At 37.2% G+C, this 21,385-nt stretch overlaps 3 protein-coding genes across 3 annotated transcripts; 2 read left to right on the top strand and 1 right to left on the bottom strand.

The window, feature by feature from the left end:
• Positions 1-1,085: 1,085 nt before the first annotated feature.
• RB195_003904 (uncharacterized protein) lies at positions 1,086-1,825 on the bottom strand (the record flags this gene model as incomplete). The annotated part of the gene is made up of 2 exons (XM_064201774.1): positions 1,086-1,220; positions 1,745-1,825. The coding sequence occupies 2 exons, from the start codon at positions 1,823-1,825 to the stop codon at positions 1,086-1,088; spliced, it is 216 nt and encodes a 71-aa protein (XP_064057655.1).
• Positions 1,826-5,730: 3,905 nt separating this feature from the next.
• Positions 5,731-6,420, top strand: RB195_003905 (uncharacterized protein; the record flags this gene model as incomplete). The annotated part of the gene is made up of 4 exons (XM_064201775.1): positions 5,731-5,800; positions 5,857-6,005; positions 6,078-6,222; positions 6,314-6,420. 4 exons carry the CDS (start codon positions 5,731-5,733, stop codon positions 6,418-6,420), a joined length of 471 nt encoding a protein of 156 aa, XP_064057656.1.
• A 1,448-nt stretch (positions 6,421-7,868) lies between these two features.
• Positions 7,869-20,444, top strand: RB195_003906 (uncharacterized protein; the record flags this gene model as incomplete). Its single annotated transcript, XM_013449951.2, has 7 exons — positions 7,869-7,944; positions 15,437-15,535; positions 18,935-19,083; positions 19,145-19,303; positions 19,515-19,618; positions 19,911-20,070; positions 20,319-20,444. 7 exons carry the CDS (start codon positions 7,869-7,871, stop codon positions 20,442-20,444), a joined length of 873 nt encoding a protein of 290 aa, XP_013305405.2.
• Between the last annotated feature and the right edge of the window lie 941 nt (positions 20,445-21,385).

Genomic DNA, 21,385 nt, shown 5'->3' on the forward strand with positions numbered 1-21,385 from the left:
TTTTGGACTTATTCTAACCACCACAAAAATAGTCCCATCATAAGCGGAGGCGGATATATGAAGAAATTCCTCCCCGCCAGTGTCAGTCGGATTGTAAATGGCATCCATGATCATGTTGCCAACACCTTACCTTGTCAACACTCATCCGTACTACAAACGCACAAACTCCGTACACTCACATAGTTTTCCAGTTTGTTCCAGTTATTAATGCATATTATTTCATATCATTTTCATTTTTTCACATTTTTAACGTAATCCAATCTGGTGGTAGGTTCATGCTTACGGTAGGCTCGGCTTCAATCGTTAAAATTACGTGAGAACTAAAATTTAGATGTTATTTCTCCTTTTCTGAAGCTTTCTAGAACGTGACTGATTTTGTCGTTATGTGCGTTTGTGCGATTACTGTTATCCACTTAGTAGTACTTCAAATATTTTATAGATATTATACATGAATCCAGAAGGAAGTAACAAATATTAGTGTATTTTATAACCTGTAAACAAGTACATTATTTTCTTTTCTTTTTTTCAGGTTAGACCCATTCGAATCTTGCACAATAGAAAAAACACATTTTTTTTTGCGCGGACAATGGTAAAACTATCTCCTGAGATGTGATACTGTAATTTTATTCAATTTTCACTATCCATTATTTTTTTTTGGGGGGGGGGCAATCTTACGTGGGGTATCGCTCAGCAAGTAAGAAGTATCTTATATTTCCAGGTAACTCATTGAATTTCAATCCAGTTCAAGATCATACTGCTATTTATTGGGGCAGTAACGTAAGCAAATAGATAAATAAACGATTCTAAGCACATTTAACTGCAAAACTCGAGCTCTTAATGAACTTTACAATATAATGAAATGATACGTTCTGGGACTCACGCTTTCATACTCGCTTTTTTTGCATATAATGCTCTTCATGAAAAATTCCAACATTTTACACGAGATTTGATTTCTATTTGTTCTACCACATTTTTCTTTCAATATTGCTGTAAGATGCCTGGTTAACATCATATTTTGAGGTCAAAAACAGAATTCATTGATTCATTGTCAAACAGGAAAAAAACTTTTAATAGATGTTATTCAGCTACCACCAGGGATCGTTGCAAAATCCACATGTCTTCTTGCAGTGTGCCTTAGCATGCATTTTAAGCATAGGATTCTTACAGATCGTGTTCAGCCAACTTCGACAAGCAAAACTGTCAAGGTAGTCCTTGCAGAACTGAAAAATTCTTTTCATAAATTTGTGAAAAATTCCGTCTTAATAAAAAAAATTAGTTGAAAGCATAAGCAGTTTATGATAATTTATCTCTTATTTGTATGCAAGCATCAAGTAAATCGAGTCAAACCTCATGGAAAATGTTTTCACCTTAAAGGCATCACTCCACGAATGTGAGGTGGTACGGATTTCAGGTAGGGTCTTCGTATACGGGATGGGAGGCTATGGAGAGGGGGGTGACTCCGTTGATTTCTCCCTAATTGCCGTAAAAAATGGCCCGGAAGATACGGCTTCAGGCGTTTTGGCGCACTATTTTCTACAGGGAGTTCGATTGGAGCGCGCCTCCTGTGTGCGGCGCCGCATTTCCCGGGCCATTTTTGACGGCAATTAGGAAGAAATGAACGGATTCGCCCCCTCTCTATAATCTACTATTCCGTACATGAATACTCCACCTGAAATCTGCACCACCTAAGATTCGTGGAGTGATGCCTTTAAAAAAACCTATCGCAATTTACATGCCCACTCACCGGATCGTCACGTGCGCTCACTTGACCGTACTCGACCGCAACAGTAAGGATGAGAAGGATGTAAAATCCGTATGGAACCATTTCTCTGCAGAAGACACCGCTAAAAGAATCTATCCTTAGGTCTTCGCAGCAAAAAGGCACCAATGAAGTACTTCACAGCTGAGTCGTACGGTAATGTCGATTAAATTCTACAATAACAAGATTTAAGAGAATTTGAATATTGGATGTACCGTAATAGCTAATTAAAATGTGCTGATGACTGCATGACTCTGGTGGATCATGTTTGAAATATAATTTCCTTTTACCAACAAGATATCTGCAATTTTTCCCATAGTTCCTTCAAATACACTGTTACCACAAATTATTTGGGGTAGGATATTTTTTTATTTCTTATTTCCGTTACACTTATTATTCTTAAACGCGCTGCTCGCGCCCCGAATTGGACCTGAAAGGGTGGATTACTGTCAGGATGTTAGTAACACTCGAACATCAATGATTGTTAGAATTTTTGTAATTTTACGAAAAGCTTGACAGCACCCATATTAATTGAATGCTTTTTTCTTTCCTCTCTCTTCATAAATGAATGTAATGTATTCGTTTTTTCATTGGCATATTATGCCCCTGCTAATATGCAAGGAAAAAATGAACATGTTACAGTATCGCTGCACCAACCTCCGTCTAAAAATATAAGTAGGTGAAATAACAAATCTTGCGGAAGAAAAGGATTCTTTTTAAAAAATTTCAGACAACTCGACTTTGTCAAAATATATAAAATATAAAATTAAGTAAGTACAATCATAAGTTAAATTATCAAAGTTACCTACAACGGGTTCTACGCCATTTAAAATTGTTATTTCGATATTTCCAATTTGACTATTAAACCACCACTATAACTAGATTTTTCACCAATACTTCACTCATAAAGTCCTTAAATTTTGGCCGGTTCCTCATAACTTTTGTTAATCGTTGAATTGCTGGAAGGGAATAGTGCCACACGATACCGTAACCATGAGATACGAAGCTTTGAAGGTGCTACGAAAAAAGTAAGCGCCTAGAAGAGGAGGTGAAAGAATGACTGAAGTAGAACCGCACAGATTCACTTTTATAGTGATACTAAATGCGTTGTTCAATCCTTAAATCCTTAACAGCCAATTCAGACTATTACTGCATGTTCAACATCGAGAAAGACGAAAATGATGTCATCTCGACTTCAAAATGATGTGTTTTTGCGAACTGTTTGTATTAATTTTGTATTAATTTCAAATTACACCATAGGAGTGCTTACGATGATGACATGGTGGTATTCAGCACATCTAAATTACCCCCTATAGCTTTTTTTTTAAAATAATTTTCCCAATGAAACCTAAAATTATTCCGTAAGGCTGAAAAGACCGCTTTGTAGGAAGATATTTAATTTTCGCCATCAAAATTGATAGAAAAGCAACGAGGTACCAAGAACTCTATTGAACGATGAGAGGTCTGAACGAAACTAAGAATGCTATTTATCTCTATTTTTATTCTATTCGATTCGTATTCTGGCTATCGTTTTGGGGTCGTCGCTTTCTACAGAGCCTCAAAATTCTAAGACACGTGTAAATTACTCCAACGCCTCGTCGTCCCACAATATATTACTTAGCAAACAGATTACTCAAAGACAACACCAGAGAACCAAACCAAAATAGTGCTCACTTTGATACCTATAAAATCGTGATGTTAGCAGACCACCAGTTGTTAGAGTTGCGCCGCTAGTAGTAACTAGTAACGATGCACCCGGCTCTGACCTCGTGGGTCAAAACCCGCAAAGGTCTTGGTATGGCCCCAGCTCGGTGGTTACAGTGATGCATTCTTCCTTACGATTCGTGATTGGACTTTCGGCTGTTGTATAAATCCCTTTCAATGTTTTTTGCGCCAGAACGTCTGATTCGCGAACCAAGATCGTGACTGTTATCTTGAAAGGGATATTGTCATGACAATGCTTGCGATGAGTTTTGACTTTACAAGCCCAGAAAGCATTATGTACGCAGGTCAAAGAGCAGCTAGATGGGCCCGTAAGGTCAAGACTATCAACCCCTTAAGATGCTCGTCGCAGGCGATAAACATTGGGAGCGTTTTATAAAACAGCCAGCGAGTTGGCGCCGTATCAAGACCTTTTGACATTTGGTTTAGACCTGTGGGGTCAGATTCAAGGGTTACTATTAGTGGAGCAACTCCGACAACCGGTGGTTCGCTAACATCACGGTTTTGTGGCTATCAAGGTGACCACTATTTTTAGTTTCCTTCCCTGACGGTCTTTGAGTAATCTGTTTGCTATATCATATCTTGTGGGATGAAGAGGCAGTTGAGGGGGTGGATTACGCGTGTCTTTGATTTTCCAGGCTCCGAAGAAAGCTAAGACGCTGAAACGTTAGCCAGAATATAGATCGATAACAATCTTGGTTTCGCTCAGGAAGAGTAGTACACGATTCAACTATACAACGCCAAAATTCAAAGAAGGTCGAACTTGGGACTTATTCAATGGAAGAACTGAGTATGGAGGCTTTATTTGTTATATATATACGGGATTCAATGAAAAGACAACTTTTGATTTTGGACAATGGCATTTATGCCGTTTTGAAAACTAAACAGTATGCTTCACTGACTCAATATTAGACCTGCATTACAAAAACATACGGTTATATTGCTTTCCTTATTAACTATGAATCAACAGAAAAGAACGATGCGTTACAGAACATATTCCCACTCACAAAAATATGGACTAAAAGAACCATATTTGCTTTTGATGACATTTCTTGATTAGGGGTTATTAAAAAGAAAGTTTCCAGAAAAGCGACAAAAGGTTTGGATTTGTATTTAACGTAGAGTTTTACGAAACAGCAGAGGATTTTAAAGCCATCACCCCACGAATCTGAGGTGGCACGGATTTCAAGGGGAGTATACGTATACGGGATCGTAGATTACGGAGAGGTGGGTGATGCCGTCCATTTCTTGCTAATTAGCGTAAAAAAACGGCCGGGAAGATGCGGTGCGCTCCAATCGAACTCCTTGTAGAAAATAGCGCGCCAGAGCGCTCGAAGCCGTATCTTCCGGACCATTCTTTACGGCAATTAGGAAGAAGTGGACGGAATCATCTCCTCTCCATAATCTATCATCCCGTATACGAATACTCCACCTGAAATCTGCACCACCTCAGATTCGTGGAGTGATGCCTTTAAGGGAGAGTAAAACTTTGAATAGATCAGAACTTTTCAAAAATTTATCGGAACTCATTTCCGCAAACGGTAAGGACACGGACGTTTCGCCGACGTTCACTGTGAGTCTTCATTTCACTTCACTCATGAGATCTCCAAAATCAACTTTTGCAAAAAAAAAAAATCGCAAGAGGACAACCGAATATTGTTTAAGATAAAATAGGCGTTCAAGTTATTGTGGAGAAATAAAAGCGTATTTGCTTCCATGCATCTCCCAAATCAAATGGAAAAAATCACAACTACTGCTTAGATTCAAGTACAAATTCAATCATCTTCTCGTAAAAAGACACATGAATTTTGCAATGATTACAGCTAATGTTTAGCCTTTTGTTATTTCCCATTCTGGATTTAATGCTGCAATTACTGTTTTCAGAAAAATTGAGATTTCCAGCAAATAAACGGAAGCATCCAGCTGATATTCAGAACAATATCCGTTGTTCGTTCGACTGCTTTCACTTATCATCAGACGATCTGAACGGGTTTGATTAGCGTCGTTCCTGCAGCCATTCATTGCTGCATCCGCTATTTGCGGGAATTATATCCGAGGTGCCGATGAATATCTTGTCGAATTACGGAAATTCGCCGGTAAATTCAGACGTATGTCTCAAATGGAGCTGGATTGCGATCGTCTGACCTCTTTATGGGCGGAAAAACTAGCGAACTGGATAAAAAGGGATTTCGTCGCACTGATAGGCGCTACATCAGCTGCAATTCATTATCGCTTGATTGTGGACAACGATGATCATCCAGCGGCTGTTCACCTTTTCTGTTTTATTATTCGCTATTGATTCGGTGCATAGCAGACAAAGTGAGTTTTTTTTTTCGTACAAAAACCGTACACAGCTAAAATCTTTGACATTTCAGATCATTTTGGTGAACCATGCTATCTTTGTAAATGTTTTGTTTACTATACGGACCGTGATGTGGCCGTTCCGATAAAACCGTACGCAATGGCAGCGGATGGTTATGATACTACTGAAGATCGATGTCTAGCTACTTGCAGACGAGATGAGGTAAGCCATTAGGACGAAGTCAGTACCCGTCCCCCCAATAAATCTTATAGAGATGAGATTATAGAATTATAGAGATGTCGAGCTGCTGTATACGGTATGGTGGGTGGACGGAAGGTATTCACCTGTGAATTTTATGAGGAAATTAATGCAAGAACATCACCGGTCTATTCTCCGTTCGTTAATATTTACATCAAGAGATCTACGTGTCCACTGAAAGGTAGAAGAATTCTTCTAACTAAACGAATCATAGCTACCGATTTTTTTTAAATTAAACAGAGCCAATCTTCAAGCGTAAATTATATATTCAGATGATGTCTTCCAATCGGTGGAGATGATTGAAGCGGACGATTCATCGCTAAAACGACGAATAAAACATGAGAAACTGGCCCATAGACGGAATCCTTTCGAGGGTTAAGAAGACGTAGAAATATGATCTCGTAATAAAAGAATCATTTACAAGAGCTTTCAATAAATTTCGTTTCCTAAAACACCCGCGAATATTACGCTACTTTCAAGCAAAGAACTATTGGATAGTTGGAAATCCCGAATCCTTCCGAGCTTAATATCAATGTGGATTTGTTACGGAGATGTTCTCTTTAGCAAAAAAATAAATAAATGTACCGAACCTCCTACAAAAAATGAATGGATTTTTCCAAAACATCACAACTTTACTTTCATACGACTAAAATCTTCATCGCCTTTCTAAAAGAAAGAGATCCGTCGCCTAAATGACTTCTGAGTGGGAAGCGTCTCAATTTTTTATAGCCTAAGCGATTTTTTTCTTTTTAAATTAGAAAGAGATACAATTGTTGAAATCCAATAATTGCGAGAAAAAAATTATAAGCTTACATATGAAAAACTCGCATCACATATTGATTAGTGAAAAGCAATAATAGTTCATTCGCGGTTGTGAACTCAATTCTCTAAAAATATTTATTCGGACGTTTTATGTGCCTTCATTTTGAAGAACTTTAAATCAAACTTCAATAAAATTATAACAAATATTCTACAAGTTATGATGCTACGCTCTTCTTTAAAGGTGTTATTGTGTCCTCGAAATAATTAGTCAGATTAAAGCATAACTACTAGACCAAAATAATTCCCACAAATTTCCAAGATGACGACTTTTTGGATTCTTTGACAGCACAGATCCTGGGGGGAAGTTTGCGCTGACCACAACCGTCTCCCCAAAAAAAAGGAGTCGAGCTATATGTGCAGACGAGAAGAATTACGATATAGACGGCAATTTTGAGCTTCGATCGGTTTAGAACCCAGTACTTTGCTCGAAAAGCCAACTTCTACATACGTGAGACCGACTAGGGAGGGTTTGTGAAAGAGGGGAGCATCCGGAGAAATTTTCCGCCTAGTCTTAGATAGAGTTGAGGGTGTAGTTTGCCAGTATCATAACAAAAATGCAGGGCACTCATTACAAACTCAAAAATACATAGATGATGAGAAGTGATCAATTCATCCGACAATGCAACTCTTTGAACTAGCACGAGCGACCACATAAAATCGCATAAAGTGGATTTCACCAATCGTGCGAGTGTCAAGAGCTGCTTCGTCGGATTCTCTGGTTAATCTGGGTGCTCTTCTTCCATCTAACTTCAGAATTTTTCTCCTGAAGAGTTGCAGGTTTTCATCGTGATACTTGCGAACCACATTTCAGCCCCCACCAATGGGTGGAGAAATCCCAATATCGGAAATTTTTCACGAATTTCGCTTGTCAGCACATTGGAATGCAATGAAGCACAAAAATGAAATGTATAGGCCGAGTTTACCAGTCATATCAAATTCTACCACCTTATCAAAATCCTTCAACGCTTATCACATTTACCGATGCGCATTTTTTTGTAACGAAGAATGGCATTAGAATATGGATATGTGCACGATCTCACATGGAAAAAAACAATGGATGGAGTCATAAAGCAGATAGGCGGTACCGCTTGAATTTAATATTATAATTATATTATTAGAATATTTTGAATAACAATTTCGCGCAGTAGAAATGAATCAAGACGCAAGGAACTGGATGGGGTTTGTAGCAAAGGATTAAAACACGAAAAATATATTTTGGTAGGAGTTGTCAACAAGTTGTCACGATTAGGTTTCCCTCAGCTAATCTTCCTCACTCTTCTGCTCTTTCTCCCTATTCTTCCTCTTAGACTCTCTAATATCGCACCTTTTTTATATTTGAGTGATTTTCAAGTTTTTATAACTCTCAAGAAGTACAACCCTATCCGATTGCACCAGTTCCTCGACCACAACTTCTAGGAATGAATAACTTATTATCTTCGCCTTGTTTTAAGCTGTACGGACACGTTTTTACTTCTTCTCTTTCTTTTTTTTTTTGCAATCTTTTCGTTTTCCTTAAAACTCTGAGAATCAACGCAAGGGTAGTTTGTAAATAGGAATTGTAGCATATGACTAATAGTGACAGGCCCACTGTATCCGCTCTTTCTGTTGAAAAAAGTGAATGAATTGAAGGGAAATGGTCCAGAAATTACTACGATTTAGATATCCTAAAGAAATTGTGTTTAACTCACTTTTAATCCTCATTTCCAACAATATCCTCAGAATAGATTTATTTCATCCACACACTTATTTACTATTGCTTTACTTATCAATTTTGAAAAACCACTCCTCTTCTCCTCTATACGAGAAAAATTTCCGCAACGCTGGTAAATAAGAAAGAAATACCTTTTTAAAAAAGAGAAGTCAGCAACTATTGGAACTTGCAATTCATCCCCCCCCCCATCCCTTAATGTTTTTTTTTCTAATATAATGATAACGGTGAGGGTTTTTTTTTATTAAACTAATGTAAAATAATTGTATGTACATGCCAAATTTAATATGTTGACAAAAATTTCACCTTCAGGATTGTTTTTTTTTGAGGGCAGGCAAATTAACATAAATACAAAGGTATAGTTGGACTAATTTCCCGACATTAAAATCTACATGACAACGTTTCCTTTTCAGTTTAACTAATATTTTCAGTGTTTTTTTTCTTCACAAAATTGTAATGGACGCTATATTTGTGAATGAATGTACAGAAAAAAAAACAATAATTTCGAATTCAAGTCGTTTTTTATTTGGTTTTTTTTCTAAATGTGCTTCTACTAAATTACGACTTCAAATTAAAGACTCCCGCAAAAATTGGCTATTTCGGAATTTTACTCAATAATTATTCAAAGTTATGGGCAAAAAGAAGAAAACATAAGCTGAAATATGTGCCGGTCTTCAGTTACGTAGGTATAGTGAAACTAGCCGCTCATAAAATAAAGCTTTGTAAAGACGTAATGATTTTCGTGATTTTAAGGGAAAATTTGATAGAAACGATTTCCTTTGATTCCCTCCCTTTTTTGCAGCTTAAACATCATTTCTGCACCGAGAAATCCTATTATAATAACAAAATCGGGAGTATAATAAACAAGTACCCAAATAATATGCAGATAAAGGACATCTTCTCTGGAACTTCAGCCTAGGACCTGAAAAGTCGTTCGTTTTGAAAAATAACTAATTTCAAGCACGTTACGCACTTTTTCATGATTGCCGATGCAAAAAGTACCCTTCGTTAAACACTTTTGTCGTACTTTTGTGTATCCGAGCAGAAATACCAAGCTTAAAAGCCTACTAGCTTTATGTTTATCCCATTCATACATTCTTTTACATCAGCTATACGACGAAAAATGTGTCGCGGAACGTTCCTTCAGTCAGTGTGAATTGCATCCATAAAAAAACTTTACGATAAGCTATTTTCACGCTCATCTAGCACTCCGTTCATAGGTTGCGTAGCAATAAATAACTGAGCCTGACCATCTGGACAATTGCTAGAACCAAAGTCCACTCAACGCTGGCTCGGAACATCTTTTTCTCTAGGATCTTTTGCGGAGGAAAATCCGAGAGATAACTGATTCCTGGATGATAAATTTGTACTAGACACACTTGCTACGCTATTTACAATTGAAGAGTACTTAGAATGTTAGTCTTCTTTTTGAGTGAACCATTCTTCTTAAGATCAAAAATCATCTTAAAACAAAAACAACTTCAAGGTTATGAAAAAGTTTATGGTATTTCTTACTGTAAGATTTATTACGGTAGAATAAACAGAGCGAACGCACTTATTACGGTATTCATGCTTTCAAAAAATTCCAAAACTAAATGGACAACTTCTTTCTTGCATTAAATTCAAATTTTCATCATATATAAAAATTATGTCTACAACAGTCTCAAAATGAGATCCAGAAAACTCGTGCTCACAATCCCAGAGGGACAAATCGTCACCCGATCTTTCGAACCCACCAAAAAATCCATAAAATTATAGTGTTCTTCGGATTAATCCTTCCAAATTAAGATTAGCCATTATCAAACACAAAAATTAGGAAGAATTCCATACTGTTGTTACACTAAATTTCTTTTTTTTTTCAGTGATTTTAATTTATTTCTAGTAATTTCTCATCTCTTACACTTTTTCGCTATCTAATTTTTGCTGCCACTCAATTATTTTGTTCCTTATTTGTATTATTGCATTGATTCGCAATAGGTCACAAACCTGAAATGACTTAATCTTCAGCGTCCCTTGATATGGAACACCGAACAACGAATCTATAATAATATGATAATTATAGCACCTAATCACAACACGATTAGGTATACCTATCGCCGTGGTAACCGTATAAGCAAACGAAGATGTGCGGGGCTGAAATATGTTGACAGAGTTGTTTGAGAAGAGCTTAGAATTGATAAAAGCAACAAGCACTGATTTTTGATGTCATTCAAAAAAGATAGGAAATATTTGAGGAAAAACCAAAAAAAATATTTCAAAAAAGTAGATAACATCAAGTAAGGGTGTTCATCTTCTCGCGCAAAGTTTTTCGCTAAATAATTATCATCGTTTTCCGTAGAAAAAAAAGTTTTTATATTTCCTTTTCTTTTGGTGTTAGTTTCTTTTAATTGGATAATTCTATTATTTCTCAACATTATCCGAGTTCTTCACACATACTCACTCTCGAAAAACTGGATTTAACCGTATTATTTCTTACCGGGCGGGTATAGCGTAGTCCATAAGAAGTTCCGCTGCCCGCAACGTCTATCGGGGTTCGAACCCGCTCCAGTGCTCACCAAGCTTTTCATCCTTCTGAGGTCGATAAATTGGTACTCAGAAAAAAAAGGAAAAAATAAATTGACGCTCTGGAGGAACCCGAGCTAAGTGGGTGCAGCCGACGAGACAAGGCAAGACAAGTTGAAACAAGTTGACATTTTCGACTTGTTATCCGCCACAAAAAAAAAGACAGCGTCAGTTTCCTCCGACAATAAATTGTTTAGTAAAATTTGTATATTTTTCTTTCATAAGATTTTCTGACTCAGACAAACTATGTTCCTTTTTAATTGATTTTCTTGAGTTGTAGCCAAAATTGGTATTGATCGTCTTTATTAAATAACAGCTAACGTTTCGGCGTTATCGCCTTCGTCAGAGCCTGGAAAAATCAAAGCCATTAGTGATTTATCCTCTCAAGCGCCTCATCATCCTACAGAAAGCATCCAAACGGTAGGCAAACTCAATTAAAAACTACATTTCAACATGCCGAGATTCAAGGGCAGGCGAACATGGGCAAAACTGTGTTCCATTTTTTATCATTCTTTTCTGGTGCATCATTGGTGTATGTGAATAAATAAATAAATAAATAACCACAAACAGATTGACACATATCAAAATTCATACAATATACATACATATTAATATATAAACGCTATAAAACACATGTGAATGAGAACCAAATCCGCCGATCAAAAGGATTAACCCTAATGGAAGATTTCGAAGAAAAATTGGAAACCAACAGCTATCCTACCACAATCACTATCAATGACTACTGCAGTGAAATATCCCATATTGCATTTTATGGATTTTGGAGGTCCCAGAGAACTTGTTAAGCTTTGTGTCATAACTTGTATTATCTAGTCCTGTCCTGTCGGCGGCACCCAATTAGCTCGGATACTTCTTCCGGTCACAGAAATAGCACTACACTGTCTTTTTCCGATAGACTTTTTCTTGCGGTACTGTCACTATCTGCACTGTATTTTAATTGTATTTACTGGTAAAGTACTCAGCTCCATAAAGAAAAATTTGGATATTTCTTTCGTTATCATAGTTATTATTGTTATTTGTTTGAATTTGGATATAAAAGGATATTTGAACAAAACTCACGGCCTAAATTTTCACCTTCTGATATTTAATTTTTTTGCATTTTTTCTAAACATAACACCAATAAACCTCCAACTTCTATTACCCAAAATTCATCTGGGTGTGAGCAACGGTGAAACCTTAGCGATATCCATTCGATCAGTTAAGTCATTATTTTTCTATCTAGAGAGCTCTTTTTATTCCAAAAAGCCCTTTCTGGATACGGAAATAATTCGAGTGAAGTGGTACGACAAATTTCAAAAAATCTCAGCTACATTTTCATCGTTTATATTCCCTCGGTCACATATTTCCTCAACTCTTCGACTTTTATATGCCGAGTATAAGCGTAGGAAAAATGTGAGAAAAGAGAAAAAAGTCCGAAAACTAGCTAGCGAGTTAGTTTTCTTTAGGCGAAGAACAATAATGTTGACTATTCAGCGGGTTGAAAGGGTTTTCGGATGAAAAAATGTGCCGACAGGATTTGCTATACACCTTTATGTAAACTATTTAACAAGATTATGCTTATTAAATGGACCAAATTATTACAAATGTGTTCTTCTAATATACAACTTATATATCAACTTATATACTACTTCCTATGCACAGAAAGACACCACTTCAAGTGGATTTTCGTAAAGGAAAATTCTTTAGCGCACCTATTTTGAAGTCACAATGTCATTACAAAATTCCTCATCGAGTTACTGCTAATTACGGCTTCCCTGTAAAGAAATTAGCGTATGTGTCAAAGGCCCTTTCCTTAAGAATATTATTTTAAAAAATACTGAAAAATCTTTCTATGAGAGAAACCAAGAAAATTGTAGAAAGCGAACACGGTTCTCTAGACACTGATTTGCTCATCTTGGAAATCTATTATCTCTAAATCCAAGAAAAAAAAAAACACTTTTTGATAAATAATAAGATGGAAAAGAGCAGTCGCAAATCTTTGTGAATGTTATTTTACTAAATAACACTTCCTGACACTTTACTTATACTTTACTTTACCCTTTGTGATTATATGGTATTACTTGCAGGTGTAAAATCAATTACTACAAATATTACATCTACTAGTCGGTTACTAACTACATATTTTTACACATATTTAATCAATTCTCACCTATCAAAGGTCGAACCTCATTACGAAAATGTTAGGAGCTTCTTTTGATCAAGATTTTACGCTGTCACTCCCCTCAGATGCTTTCAAATCCCTCAGACAATCTCGTTTTGGTGGTCGAAACAGATTTTCTTTCTTTCATATTCTATTTCAGGAACTAGTTCAATTTTCTATCTAATGAATTAGTTCAGATAGCTCAGATGATGGTTTGTACTCATTGAATACGCAGAAAACAAAAGATACAAACCATTTCCCGTGCCCTTACGGGAAAATAGGTCTCATTAGGAAAGACCAGTCCATTTCAATAGTTTCGCCCTCACCTCGTCAGTTTTCTCTAAAGTGCCTCGCCGATTAATCGCATCACATCGACCAAGGCTGCTCGTATACCTCCATCTACAATACACGGCTATTTTCTGGCCGTGAAGTGAGAAAAAAACCCCCGCCCACCTCACACAAATTGAGGTTTACGATCTTTGTGACTACGGAACGTAATTTGGCTTTTCGACGATGGTTCAATAGGTGATCATTAAATAAGTGGAATGAGCTCGGACAATGCTAACATCCACCGATGCGATAATGGTTCCCAACGGCAGTAGCTGATGGCGCTTCAGTCATTTGACATGTGCCTCCTTTAGCACTTGAGGACATCGCGTTCCCACCAAGTGCAAACTCACACTCAATTAGTGCTTTTTTCATGGTGATTTATTGCATTTATACATCGAATGAGTGACGGCGACGATTTAAGTGCATTGCGACAGAAAAATAATGCAATTTCATTATTAAAGCTGTTCTAAGTCGTTTTAGCGAAACATTTTTGTCCAGATTTAAGTACATATTCATCCAAAACTATTTATTTATTTATTTAGGAATGTACCTGACACTTCAACCAAAGTTAAGCGTCTTTTAATAACATTTGTCAATAAATTTGAAACCAAATGGGACCCATAAAAAACAGCGAGCGAAACTACTTATATTTACAAAGAACCAATACTGGTATTGTTAGAAGCTCCACTACAAAAAAATATATTATATTCATCATCGAATATTTTAGTTGCAATAGGAGTGATAGGAAAAATTGGTAGCTCCTTATGATGCTTATGAGTTGTTTTTTTTTTTTTTTTAATTTCTGACATATTTAAAAAGTTTTACTCATCGAAAAAAGTTCGATCAATTTTTCTTCAACACCTATGCAAACACTTTAAAATTTGAAAATCACGAATTTCTAGTGAATCCATCGTTCATCCCTCCTATTAATCCCTCAGAATATGTACAGGGTTCCAATCAAAAATAGATATGGTGAGCAGGTTCCAGGCAAAACACCTCTCCAATCCTAAGCCTATTCGCACTCTTGTAATACCGAAAATCGCAGCGATTCGATCGCGCCATGGACGAATATGCACTCCATGTCTGAATCGACATTCTTTGCGAATGTAAAACGAATTTGAAAATGATTAGCATTTTGGCAACATAAGACAGTTTTGCATCGCTTTACGCTGTATACCAATACCAATAGTAAATCTCCAGACCAGACTCTAACGAAAAATCTAATCAAAAAATTCAAAATTTCCTGATCAAAATACGAGGAAGCAAAAACTCTCTCAAAACAGGAGAAAATGTAGAGAAATTCTCTGGATGATCTGGAGAAAGAAGCCTTGTTCATCATTTCTTAATTGCAGCAAACAGAACATATGCAAATGAAATCATGCAAATGTCGATAAAGAACATTCTTTTTTCATATTTTCATATTTTGAAAAAATTCATTAATTCAAAATACAGTGTCCTGAATGAAAATTACATATTATTCCCCATTATTCGCTCCCCAAAGCGCAAAAGAGTTGCAAAGGTCGCTGTAAAACTACTCCTGAAAACTAAGTACCCCTTTGAGGAAGTGATCGGTAAAGGTGTTATTGCAAGAGACTCTGTCTCTGATTCACATCTGTCGCCTCCAAAATCTCATTTCAAGTCAAAATAACTCATGTTTACAAGTGAAAAAATTTCAGAGTTCAATTCTAAACCCATCAAAGTTAATAGCTAACGTTTTACGGAATCTTTAGAGAAGAAAACACACTTTGAAAAGGACCTTAGTTTCTTCCAAATCTTAAAAATATTCACGATAATTGAAGAGTCAACTTTTTCCAGATCGAGGATCAGACGAGCAAGAAAAAACAAGTAAAAATGGCCGACCAAGAATTGATGAAGCTTTCTGGTTAAACCAATCAGTTCCGCTTATGCAAATAGGTTTGTTATATTTCGTGGAAATATCATTTAAAAAATATTAAAAAAAAAACAAAACTTTAAAACAGACGTGAACCAGAAACCTTTTAGGAACACACTACACTGGTAATTTTCCAAAAAAAAAAACCTTTGCATAGTTTTTCTGAAATATTACTGCATTTACTCTCTCAATTCATTCTCCTTTCTTTCCTTCTCCCTCTTTTCCCATCTTCTCCACTCTCGCTAATTAAGGACCAAAGAAAAAAACATCCCATATCCAGATCAGGCTATATGAACACATAGGTAGATGGAGTTTATTTATATGCGTTTAGCGTAATGAGAAAGAACCAGCTGGAAAAAATTCTTCTAGCTTCAAAAGCGTTAAAAAAAATACTAGAACAACAATTCGCTAGCAGAAGCATAAAATTCCATAAACGTACGCGAAGCAGACGTATTTTTCACTAAAATAGGACTGAATTACATTGTGCGCTCAGATATAACTTTTCATTGAAAAACGTTGATACACTGAAGGCTGTTTACTGAGATTTTCATTTTTTTTTCATCGTGATAACAACACTGAAGTTAGGAAAAATACCATTCCACAACAATCAAGGGTAATGCTAGAGTAAGAGAATAATGGTAGGAACTTTTGTTTTTAAATATCGAAGGGGTTGGACGAGTTTGCATGGCTGCCTTTCGATTTTTGATCATTTCAATAAAATATACTTGAACATATAGTCAGGTCTCCGTGATACGTCTTGGACTAATACGTCGGAGCCGAGGCAAAGGAGAGAGAGTGTGTGTTGGACAAAGAGAAGAATGAAAAAGGCAATGAGTTACAGTAAGCGAGCTCGAGCTCGCCGGGTTGAAAATATTCGGTGCTAGCTGTAAGGTCACGTGAAAAAGTCATGTCAGACCTGTGAACTCAAATAATGAGTTAGTATAAAACTATCTCGCGGCGAAAATTAACCAAATGAAAAGAGTCCCAGGACTCACAAGTGAAACCACTTTTGTTCAGATGGATAGACACATCACACTACTCGTCCAAATCCTTAATAAACCTCAAGAACGTTTTTACGGTAGCTGTTGTCTCTAGATAACACTGTTTAGTTGCTATAATAAACTTCCAGAAACTTCCGATAGTTGACTTCAAGTATAAATACGCAATCCGCATGTGTAAGAAGAAATTCCAGACGATATTTTTATGCTTAAAAATACTTTCTTAATTCTTATTGTTCTTTGTTTTCATTTTTATTTGCCATTGCTTTTATTATATCCGAATTATACTAGGATTAAAAAAAAGAAAAAAAGTCGAAGTAAAAGAAAAAAGTGGTAATTATTATCGTTTTTACATATAGATTGTGCTATTTTTGTACTTATTTATCACTGTTTCTACATCAAAATTGTGCTGAGATTTAACGAACATTTCTGCTAGATCCCACTAGAAATTCTAAAAATATTTCTTAACAGAATATCCTTTGGGAACATGATGGAAATTGAAAACTACATCTATAAATTTCACTTTTTTGGTGACAATTCCCAAGTAGCTCCTCTATAATGAACTGGGCTTAAACTCTTTCGTCTTCCCATTACCACGCAAAGCCTAATTCCAGGAATAAAACATAGTGTTTGATACCATTACATACCTTTCCAATCTAATTTCCCTTCTCTTCTTTGTACGATCTCTTCGGACTGGTATCATACAGTATCAGTTGCCACGGGCAACTAAAATATGAGATTTTTCTGGTGATTTTTTCTGATGCCAGCTCGAATTTTTCGTTGGTATTCTGTTATTCAGTTCCCATTCCTTTCACATTTAAACCACAAAAGTAAATCCTCAAGAAAAAAAAAAAAACTAAGTCTTGTAGTGAAGAGGAGGGAAAGGGCCACTTTCATAGGAAAAGTTGAATTTTTCGAAAAAAAAAACATTTTGCCTACCTTAACCTTGTACGGATGAAGTTTGTGATTTCACTACAGTACTCCCTATTATTTTCCAGTAGTATTCTTTCCCATATAATTCACTAAGGAAAATTCAAACGCAACAAATGTTCTATGCTATACTGATCTAGTCCCCACATTACCTTTTTTCACATGACTATCAGAATTGCATCCGGCATTCTGTAGCAATAACGCAGCTTACAAATCTACAGTATCCAAAATTACTACGAGGGGTTACCGTGATACACCCCTATAGCTGCATTTGATTTGTAAGGATAATTCATATATTTTCTAATCATTCTTTTTCAGTGATTCTCAAACACTCCCGGATATTCTCGCCAAATTCTCAAAAAAGAAAATCCCTTGTTAAATACCATTTTGTGGGATCTATCGACTTTTTTTAGAGTGTAAAACGCTTGAGGCCAAACTATGCGCTAGACATTATCCCGTACATTAAAGCAGAAAATCACCTATAACTGACCCCGAACTCTGATGGATTGCCTGAGGGCTGTCAAATCAAAATAAAAATCTCCAGAAATTTATTCCGCGAAAAAATCTTACTAGTTGTTGTAGCTTTCCTATGATTCTTGTACTTTGTACTTTTCTGAGTGGTATTGGCTTCAACTGACAAAAATAGAATTTTCAGTGGACAATATTTTGTAGGAACAAGGTAAGTAAATTAAAATAAACGTTAAAAGGACTGAGGTAAGGTCAGTACACTTCAGTTAGATACAAAAAAGTATTGAATCCTTTCCAAAAGCTTCCTGTAAAATTAACGAAGGGGTCTGACATTCGAAAACGTAAACAGCCAGAACAAAAAACAGTCTGCGGCTTCTCCGAAAGTTTAAGCTCAACTGACCGTACCTAGCTCTTCTCTTCGAGGCGATCTATGTAATGTAGCTGTTTACACTCGGAACCACTCAAAAGAACAAAGCGCTGCCGAACTTAACACCCACCCCATCACCAAATGTCACCACAACTCAATAGGTGTAGGGGTAGGGAACACGGGGAGGGACGGCGGGGGACCCTTACCAAAAGTGGGCGTGGCTTGGCAGCTGACCAAATCGTTCGTTGCACTCGGGGTGGGCATTCGCAACGGGTGGCCGTCCAATTGTAGGCGTATTGCTGGTGAAGAGGCGTGTCATGACCTCATCTGCTCTTGGTGGTGAGCTCTGTGTGTTGGAGAGCTCTCATCTGCATATGTCATTGCCATTTGCGTCATATCTCTAGTGCTGTATTGTTACGCCATCATTTTGGGTCAGACATTATTATACTGGGATCCCATTTCCTCAATTCGTTCATCTAGTTTCGTACAGTCCACAAATATCGTTCAATTGACGTGACATTCCTGCCATGAATTGTGCTCAGGACGAGCAATCTCCCTTCAATCGACATAATTATTGTTTTGATGTGTTGTGCATTAACAATCAAAGCCCGTTGTCTATTATTCAGCTGTAATTAGATGTTTTCAATGCGCATTTGCAGAACAGATGTCTGCTGACCAAGAGAAGCCAGTGGAACTTGAGCAAGTCCCGCTCAAATCCGACACTGACGCTCCAGCCGGTGCGGCAGAAGAGACGACTGCCGCTGAACCTGCTCCACCTCCAACAAAGAAATCATGGTTCTTCAAAAAGGTACAATAAGATCTACTTAATCTATTAGATCACATCGAATCGAAAAAAACTGTAATTTCAGACCAAGAAAGTTGTTCTTGAAGAACCTAAGGGTGAAGAGGAAAAGCCAATTGAAGAAAAGCCAAAGAAGAAGTGTTGGTGGGGTAAGCATAAGACCGAAGAGGAACAGAAAGATGATCATATTTCCATCGGAATCGATTTGGTGAACAGAGACGAAAAGGTACGCTTTACCCTTCAAACATTCGACTCCTATGTATTCCAGTAGTATTGGTCTTTTCGCAAAGTTTCGGAGCAAAATCCTGCAAACAAACCATTTTGACTTTTTTCTGAGGAATCTAATTTCTGTGCCATTGCTGCTGCTAGTCCTTTTCACTAATTCTACTGACAAGGGTTAGGCAAAATTTTATTGATCTATTCATTTGCATTTCCAGGCTATCAACGAACACGTTAGATTCGGCTTTGATGATATTTTCGGTGAGGCCGACACTCAGCACTCATGGGATTGTGTCTGGCGACTGGTCTACAAGGTTTTCACGTAAGCATCTTTTTCACTTCCGAGAACATTTCTCTCACTTCCCTTTCTTGAGAATTTACCTGTGAATCACCGCAAAAATATTCTCTTTCTCGTTCTCGTTCTCTCGGAAACGTTCTAGCCAGATTCTGCTTAAAAAAACATCTGAATTTCTGTACTTCCCCAAATGGAAGCTATATGAACGTTTGAAAGAGGAATGCATTTTACTGAAATTCTTTCGAGCATTATCCACATACCTCATAGTATAAAAACCTAATTGACTTTACCGAATAATCGCTCTATTTCCACATTTCAGATGGACTCGCTTATTCGTCTACCGTTTATGCTCTTTGATCATTGGACTACCAGCAGCCATAATTTTCGGAATTCTCTTCGCCATCGCCTCTGTCATCAACGTGTTCGCTTGTGTGCCTATCGCTAAACTGCTCACTATTCCTGCCAACTGGCTAGCCAAGGTGAATTCTTATCCTATCACATCTCTTATGTTCATTGTCCATGTTCATCACCTCATATCCATCCGTCATCATCCATATACAACACCGCAAATGTGCAAATATTCTCTCACAGCAGGAAATGCGATATACCGCGGTAGTATCTGCGATGAATGTACCTTCGCCGATGCGTGTACACAACCACACACACATTTGAATGCAGCAACTCTGTTTGCCTACTCCATAACTACCGTAATCTTGCTCAATTTCAGACATGGTCCTGGTTAGTACACGCTATTGTCGATCCAGTTGCTAGTGCTCTCGCTCTGCTGTTCTCTTCATTCACTATCAGAAAGTACGGTATCAACTCTCAGCCAACTGATCCATGTGTCGCTTAAACGGATACGTCAGGACTCTGTTTGTCTGTCTGTAAAAAAGTTATCGTACCGATGATCTAATAAAGAAGTTCTTCTTTCTTTGGATGCATAGAACACAGCATGTGCCTGTCTGCCGCAATTATGTCGAGATTTTCGAATGCCCTTACGAGATAGTGCGTCCGGCAAGAGACGCAGTCCGACGGAACGGACGCTAATTACATGGACCAATTGTGGATGGGACTGGGGTGAAGATTTGAATTCAGGTCAACAGGCGCGTACGCTGTGGTCAACTGTTAGCTCATTGGTTAGAGGTCAGTGCACCGGGCAAACACAGAGAACGTTCTTAGGTTAAAGTGCATAAATGAATGACCCAATTAGAACTGAGAGGTTCTGAGACGTTTTTTTTTTTTGATTCTAGGTGAGAACTTGTTAGAAAGGTGATTCAAATATAAAGAACGATTGACTGGCAGCGTTCAATCTTAGCCCAAACGCATGCGGTCGACAATTGTGCTGCTCATCTGTCAATACTTTTAAAATAGGTTTTGCTATCATTCTTTAGTATATATTCTCACAGAAGAACCGAATAATCATGAAACACTTCATCGAGATGGATTTCTGATGACTGCTGATGTATTTAGCCTCTCAGGACTTGTCCGATTCTGCTAGATCATACTCTAATGCTCACTGTATTGTTGTTTCATTGTATTTACGCTATGAGAAAAGAGAATTTAGCAAAAGAAAAGGAAAAATTCCCAGCACCAAGTTCCATAAAGGTTCCAACATTCACGAAAGTTCTTTTAACCAGATATCCTCTTAAAAGGACAAAATTCCAAACTTAATTTTCCAATCATAGACCTTTCTTGACTTTTGACCTTGGCACAAAGCACGAGGATAGTTCATATCCCGCTAATGTCGGACCATTGTGTTAGGTTAGGCTCTCAAACAAATATTAATTACGCAGC

Source organism: Necator americanus, chromosome IV (assembly GCF_031761385.1).
Source record: "Necator americanus strain Aroian chromosome IV, whole genome shotgun sequence".
In the NCBI taxonomy this organism is placed as follows: Eukaryota; Metazoa; Nematoda; class Chromadorea; order Rhabditida; family Ancylostomatidae; genus Necator; species Necator americanus.